The 8,205-nt window shown below is 41.1% G+C and overlaps 1 protein-coding gene across 1 annotated transcript in view; it reads left to right on the top strand.

Annotated features, from left to right (window-relative positions):
• The window catches only part of LOC128640450 (lysine-specific demethylase 2A), a gene marked incomplete at its 3' end in the record, with an annotated part of 357,674 nt that overhangs the window by 67,945 nt on the left and 281,524 nt on the right, over positions 1-8,205 (top strand). Inside the window, 1 exon segment of the mRNA XM_053692929.1 lies at positions 134-606. Coding sequence (XP_053548904.1) covers positions 134-606 — 473 coding nt within the window.

Below are 8,205 nucleotides of genomic sequence, written 5' to 3' on the forward strand. Positions count from 1 at the left end.
CTTCTACAATTAACATTTCACTTTTTGCTTCTAATGTCTTAACTGCTATGTGGCATCTCAAAATGTCACCTGCTTACATCATATGGCTGTGAATTTCTGCATCATTTTGATCTTTTCTTCTCTCTTCTTTCAGACTTGGAATTGAGTGGTCGCAGAAGACCGGACACACCCTCTTCCTCCTCCTCCTCCTCATCCTCGTCTGCTTCTTCCTCCTCATCCTCTTCCTCTTCTGAAAATGATGACTCATCTGATCAAGATTGGGAAGAAGAGGAGGGTCTTCGAAAAAGAGAACGAGATCGACGGAAAGTAGAGAGAGAGCTTCAGAGGCGGCGAAATAGGGAGAGGCATATAAGAGAGAGAGATCGTCAGCGTCGCCATGAGAGAATAATCATCCCCCCTCCCCCTGCCTCTCATCGACCACTTACTCCACCACCTTCAATTCCTCTTCCCACTCCACCATCTCCACCAAGAGCTCCTCCTTGCTTGACCTGGTTTGAGATGGAAGGTTTACATTGCCTTGTAATGAAGCTTGAGTCTCTTCCCCCACATAAGAAATCTGTGCCTGATGGTATCCATGACCCAGATGCTCTCCTCTGTGACATCAAGGTGGGTATCTATTGAAAAATCATTCATATCAGTTGAAAAATAAAAATGGATATTTGTAAGAATTTAGGTTAAAGGGATTTTTTTTTAATGATTTAGACAGAGCAGGCAATTTCTCCTACATTGGTGTATCCGGTCCACGGCTTCATCCTTACTTGTGGGATATTCTCAATCCCTACAGGAAGTGGCAAAGAGAGCACACAGCAGAGCTGTCCATATAGCTCCCCTCAGGCTCCGCCCCCCCCCCCCAGTCATTCTCTTTGCCGCTCTAACTAGTAGCATCTCCACGGGGGTGGTAAAGAGTATGTGGTGTTAGTTGTAGTTTTTTATTTCTTCTATCAAGAGTTTGTTATTTTAAAATAGTGCCGGCTTGTACTATTTACTCTGAAGCAGAAAGTGATGAAGATTTCTGCTGAGAGGAATATGATTTTAGCACCAGTAACTAAAATTCATTGCTGTTCCCACGCAGGACTGTTGAATACCAGAGACCATCAGTTGGGGGGAACAGTTTGCAGGCTTAAAGGGACACTATACCCCAAAATTTTCTTTCATGATTAAGGTAAAGAATATAATTTTAAACAACATACCAATTTACTTCTATTACCTAATTTGCTTCATTCTTTAGATATACTTTAATGAATAAATAGCAATGCACACAGTGAACCAATCACAGGAGGCATCTCTGTGCAGCTACCAATCAGCAGCTGAAAAGCATATCTAGATATGCTTTTCAGCAAAGAATATCAAGAGAATGAAGCAAAATAGATCATGGAAGTAAATTAGAAAGTTGTTTATAATTGTATGCTCTTTCTAAATCATGTAATAAAAAATCTGGGTTTCATGTCCCTTTAACTGCTTCAGGTATGATCAGTCATTTTTCTAACAACACCAAGTAATGCTAGAAGACTGTCAGAAATTCCCTCAGGGATAGGTAAGCCATTTTTCTTAGACTCTGTATAAAATGATGGCTTATATTAAGGGCTCTATGCTGGTTGACACTATTGTGGGCTTAATCGATTGCTATTTAGCATGTTTTCAGTATAAATAAGGTGTTTTTTCAGACTTTGAAACACTTATGGGGTTTAATTTTGCACCTGGCACTTATTTGGACACCTAATCTAGTCTGAAATGCCCCTCCACTCTGGAATGAAGAGGGAGGAGGCCTCATTTTCGCGCCTCAATTGCGCAGTTGTTTTGACTAGGCAGTTCATGCAGCTTCACGTGGGGAGTCCAGAGACATCAGAAAGGACTTCAGAGAGGCTTATTTCCTACTTAACTAATCCCTAAGGAAGGTAAAAGCCACAGTAGAGTTCACTTAAGCTTATAGCTCTCCTGATTGAATACAAAGATATGTTGCTAATAGAGGTTAAGGATAAAATAACAGCTTTACAGAGTGATATGAACAAGTATAAATTATGTAATGTTTACCCTGAATATGATGCCATACTTAAGAGTGTTATGGAGGAGTCCAAGAAACTTATAATTCAAATTAAACACTCTAAGTATATACGTGACCAGAAAGATTATAGCAATGGTACCGTCTATATTTGGCGAAAGAAACAAAGAGGCAGAGTTTGGTCTCAGACACATAATAATAGGTCTAGGGCTCAACATACAGGTCAGGACACTGCACAAGGTAAACTTGGAAAAGAGGAAACAGAAAAAAATAAGCCAAATATAGCGTCTGGAACAAAACAGGTAGTTTTCTCTGACTCTGAGCCTGAGCAGACAGATGAGGACAGATTTGCCTCTAGTTTTGAGGATGAGGGCTGCACTGGCTCAGAGGGGGAGACAACTGAATTATTGGTAAATACAGAATTCAATTCTAGACCAAGAAGTATCCTTAAGGATCCCAAGGGAGTAATGATGGGAGCTATACCAAAGAGGGGTGGGAGGGGCCGTCGCAGAGGGGGGCGGTCACCCTATTCCCAGTCTGGCAATACTAGAGAAATAGCCACTAATCATATGGGACCCAATATGCAGGTTTTTCAGTGGGCTCCAAAACAACCCAGAGGGGGAGGGAGGGGCTATACACAAATGAAAGAGGACACTTCCATTCAGTCCCAGAGGTACCCAGTGAGGGAAAGCAGGAACACCAGGGGGCACAGATACCAGTAGGTGACTTCACAGTGGTTAATCTTTCTACCCATCAACTTACAGATGCTGAGAGGAAAGTCCTGGGGTATGGTCTCAATTTTGTCCCTTCCCGGGATTTTGATTTATTCCAGACCATATTGGACGTTAATAAGATGGTTAGGGACCTTACTTTAAGGAAATTCTTCTCAGCATCACCAGACAGCATACCTAAAGAAACACATACACAGGTGAGGAGGAGGGACAACCCTGATATGCCATTTAATGATGCCTGTGCCTTAGTAGATCTAGAGGACCTGAGTGGTACACAGGAGGCTAGTTTAGAAGTTTCAATGATAAGCAAAAAACACCACAATCTGAAATCCCGGTCTAAGTTTTACCCACTACAAGCTAGGGGTAAAAGTCTGGAGGTTTTCCACAAGAGAGTTATTGAAGATCTTACTAAACTAGATGATTCCAGAAAACATGATTATTACTCCAATTTGTCTAGGTTGGAAAAAGAGGCTATTGCCAGATTACAAAACAACAAGGAAGTGGTAATTCGCCAATCAGATAAAGGGGGAAGTGTTGTCCTACTGGATACAAGTGCCTATATCCAAGAGGCATTAAGGCAACTTGAGGACTCTGAGGCATACATGGAATTGTCTCGGGACCCCACACCTGAGTATAAGGCTACCCTAAAGGACCTTTTGGATGATGGGGTGGAGATGGGCATTATTGACGAACAGACATATGATTGTCTATTGGTAGATAATCCAGTAATGCCCATCTTCCACCACCTTCCTAAGGTACATAAGAGCCTGGTGGATGTACAGGGCAGGCCAATAGTGGCAGGAATTGGGTCCCTTTTGGAACCCTTGTCCAAGTGGGTGGACCAATTCCTACAACCACTAGTTCGCAAACTGCCCAGTTTTGTGAAGGACACTACACATGTGCTCTCCAGACTTAAGGATGTCGTTTGGGAGGAGGGGTACAGTTGGGCAACCATTGATGTGGTGTCCCTGTACTCCTCCATACCACACGAACATGGTCTGAAAGCTGTTTTGTTCTTTTTGAACAAAGAGACTGACCTTTCTCCTGAACATGGAGCATATGTGCTGAGAGTGGTTAACTTTCTACTCCGGCATAATTTCTTCATGTTCAGGAGTAAATTTTACCTCCAGAGACGTGGAACAGCCATGGGGGCCAAGTTTGCCCCCTCCTACGCCAACCTGTTTATGGGGTGGTGGGAGCGGTTCCACGTCTTTGGGGGTAATAGAAACCAGACCCAACATATCGTAAAATATCTGCGCTATATTGATGACCTGTTGGTCATTTGGTCAGGCAGCAAAGATCAACTTGATAATTTGGTTGATGTATTCAATGTCAATAGTGTTGGTCTACGGTTCACCTTTGAGTGGCACCAGACCAGTATAAATTACTTGGATGTTACCCTCACATCCAGTGGTGATACTGGAAGGGTTTCCTCTTCTCTCTACAGGAAACCTATCTCCGGGAATACATTGTTACACGCCAAGAGCAGTCATCCTAGGCATGTTTTCAAAGGTATAGCAAAAGGCCAATTCATGCGGATAAAAAGAAACTGCTCCCGGAGAGAGGATTTCCTGAGAGAGAGTGAGGATCTGAAAGTGAGATTGAGAGAAAGAGGTTACTCCAAAAATTTGGTCAGTAAGACCTTCATGGAAGTATCTGCAATGGACCTGAGTTGTAACCAAGGGAGGGCAAGAGATAACAGATTAAAGGATGATAACTCCAACAGAATCAAACCTACGTTGGTTACAGCTTTCTCAAATCAATTTGATAAGGTCTGTAAAGTTATTGAAAGAAACTTGCCAATACTTCGAGGCGACACAGTTCTGAGACAGGTTATGGACGATGGATGTAACTTCATCTATAAACGTAACATGACCCTGGGCAACATTTTGTCTCCCAGTATGTTACCCCAGCAGGATAGTGGTAGCTCATGGTTAAAGGTCAAGGGAACATACAAGTGTGGTAAAAAAACATGCAAATCATGTGATCACATGGTTGTTTCAAAGACCTTTTCCTCAACCAAAACGTTGGAGGTTTTTGACACTAGGGGTTGCATCAAGTGTGGCAATAGATATGTCATTTATTTGATTGAATGCACCCAGTGCAAAAAACAATACGTAGGCAGAACCACCAGGCCTGTGGGTAAGCGAATCAGGGAGCATCTCTCTTATGTCTCCCAGGAAAGGGCTGTTTCTGCTCTATCCAAACATTTCTTGGAGGTACACATGGGGGATGTTGGAACCTTCAGGTGGCGGGCTATCGAGTCAGTATCTAGACCACCAAGGGGAGGTGATTTACTACATATCCTTTCCAGGCAAGAGATTTACTGGATACACAGGCTCGGTAGCCTGGTACCTGAGGGTTTCAACTCAGAATTCGACATTATAAATTATTGGCACAGATAGATCTGGCTAGTACCAAATACTTGAGAATATATCCTTTTAACATAGTCTCTCTGTTATCTACCACTCTATTGGCATTGTGGTATCATTATGGCTATATCTATGAACTACCCAAGAAAAACCACTCCAAATAAATTATTCTCCTAATAACTAATGATCTCCCTTTTGAACTTCCCTTCTTTCACATATAACCTAGCTAGAGTATAAGGTAATATAATTGTATGTTCACCTGACTTTATGATTTTATGATTTTATAGTTCCTGTTCATCTGTTGGTAATAATAGTGTATTTTGTATTTTGTGCTGTATACATTAACACCTTTGAACAGGAGTTTGTACTCAATCAATTTGTCATGTATTATATATGCCTTAGTTACCACCTAGCCATTTTCCTCCTGGTATCCATTAAACATTAAATCTAATGGGTGGTTTTAATTTTGGACAAGGGAAGGTACGAAAAAGTTACATATAGTGTGAGAATAAATATAGAGAAAATGATGAGGAAAAATGCTTGGAAAGTTTATGCCTATTGTTAACATATCTATGTACTCTTCCTTAGCTCTCCAATAGTGTATACATATATACATATATGTTTTCAATTGCTTTTGTAAAAACATATATATACTTTGTATCCTTTGTATACATACTCCAATCCCAGCTAGCTATGAGGTACAAGGTGTTTTTAATTTTAACAAATCATGTTAGATTGTTACCACTCCCATTTGGGGAGTGGTTAACAGGTATATAGGGTGCTTTCCCTGAATACCTGTTACTGTCTATGACTACGGCCACACTGGGCCGAAACCGGTCAAACTTTTCCACTTGTCTCTCTTGCTGAGAGTTATCTACATGTTTTATCCTTAATCGTTTCAATAAAATTTGCCTTTTATATATGGAACTGGAACCAAGTTGATTTTTTCTACCTACACTGGGACGTTTATGGATACTGTTTTGTTTTGCAAATTAGAAAGTTGTTTATAATTGTATGCTCTTTCTAAATCATGTAATAAAAAATCTGGGTTTCATGTCCCTTTAACTGCTTCAGGTATGATCAGTCATTTTTCTAACAACACCAAGTAATGCTAGAAGACTGTCAGAAATTCCCTCAGGGATAGGTAAGCCATTTTTCTTAGACTCTGTATAAAATGATGGCTTATATTAAGGGCTCTATGCTGGTTGACACTATTGTGGGCTTAATCGATTGCTATTTAGCATGTTTTCAGTATAAATAAGGTGTTTTTTCAGACTTTGAAACACTTATGGGGTTTAATTTTGCACCTGGCACTTATTTGGACACCTAATCTAGTCTGAAATGCCCCTCCACTCTGGAATGAAGAGGGAGGAGGCCTCATTTTCGCGCCTCAATTGCGCAGTTGTTTTGACTAGGCAGTTCATACAGCTTCACGTGGGGAGTCCAGAGACATCAGAAAGGACTTCAGAGAGGCTTATTTCCTACTTAACTAATCCCTAAGGAAGGTAAAAGCCACAGTAGAGGCTGTGGCATTGTACTGTAGTGTTTTTAACCGGTTAATTGCTGTTATTAGCTCCGGTTTGGGCATTAAGGGGTTAATTGGTTTGAAAATTTGTGTGCAATCTTTTCAAAGCATTAAGACAATGTGGTGAAAATTTCATTAGAATCGGATGTTTATTTGATGGTTTTTTGATGTTTCAGTAATAAAGTGTGCACTTTTATTATTTAAAGACACAGTAACGTTTTTGTCAAAAATAATTTTTATTGCATTGAAGTTCTGTCTAAGTCTGTCAAACATGTCTGACCCTTCAGATAGCCTATGTTCTGTATGTGTAAAGGCCAAGGTGGTTCCCCCATTAAATTTATGTGTGAAGTGTGCCATAGCGTCCAAACAGCTTAAGGACCGTACAATCACGCTTAAAGATGTAGCCCAAGATGATTCTTTAGCTGAAGGTAGTGAGGATAGCCCGCTATCCCCTCCTTCTGTGTCAGCACCAGCTATGCCCGCGCAAGCGATGCCCAGTACATCTAGCGCACCAATTGCTATTACTATGCAACAGTTAGCAGCAGTAATGGATAATTCTCTCGCAGCATTTTTTTTTTTTCTTCAAAGGAGCTTTATTTCACAGATAAAAGTATTAACATACATGCACAAACAGTGCCTTATAAAGAAACATTGTACAGTTACAATTATACAATTTGCTCCCCTTAACCCAGCATGGGAAGAAGTCTGCTAAGTTTTTAGTTCACATAGTTACGGATCAGGGGGAGTGAATGAGATGCAAAACTCCTATTTTCTTCCATTTTCTTAGGTTTCCTTGCTGAGTGTTGTCAGATAAACAATTTATAATCCACATGTCATGAACTCAGCATGTCGCTCCAAGGAGCGATCTCCATAAAAAGATAAACAATTTCAAACTTCTGAGCAACAATAACAGAAATTACCAGTGTAACATAGACAATAATTCTGGATATTGATATACATTGCTTGTCCATACATTATGGTGAGATAGTAAGAGAATACAGAAAAGAGGGAGAGAGAGGTTAAGAGTGAAGTGCGAAGAAGGGGGGGGGGGGGGAAAAAAAGGGGCACCTGGTATAGCTGGGAAGATGTAACATCCTTCCACGGTCACTGCCCATCTGGGCACGTGCCATTCCAGAGCAGGGTCAACATCTCGTAGCTATCTAGTCTTCCAATCTTAGCATAATGGAATCTTTCCAGGCTTAGCAATCTGTGCACCGCCTGTTTCCATTCTGAGAACAGGGGGGTCTGAGGTGTTTTCCACTTGGCCGGAATCGAATTCTTAGCACAAGTCAGCATTAGCAGTAATAAAGACCTTTTAGTTGAGTCTTTGATCCTCTCAGGAAAGTGAAATAGCAGTGTTACGGCATCCTTTGGGATCTCAATCTCCAATATTGATTGCATGTGGTCCCAGACCTCTTTCCAGAAGTCCTTTAGCATGGGACAGTCCCACCAGATGTGTATTATAGAACCCGTACCACCACACCCCCTCCAGCATTTATCCGATGTGTTTGGGTAGATCTTTTTAAGACGAGACGGTGTTAGATACCACCGGCTCATCAGCTTATATTGTGATTCCTG

The sequence above is a fragment of the Bombina bombina genome, chromosome 9 (genome assembly GCF_027579735.1).
Source record: "Bombina bombina isolate aBomBom1 chromosome 9, aBomBom1.pri, whole genome shotgun sequence".
NCBI lineage: Eukaryota > Metazoa > Chordata > Amphibia > Anura > Bombinatoridae > Bombina > Bombina bombina.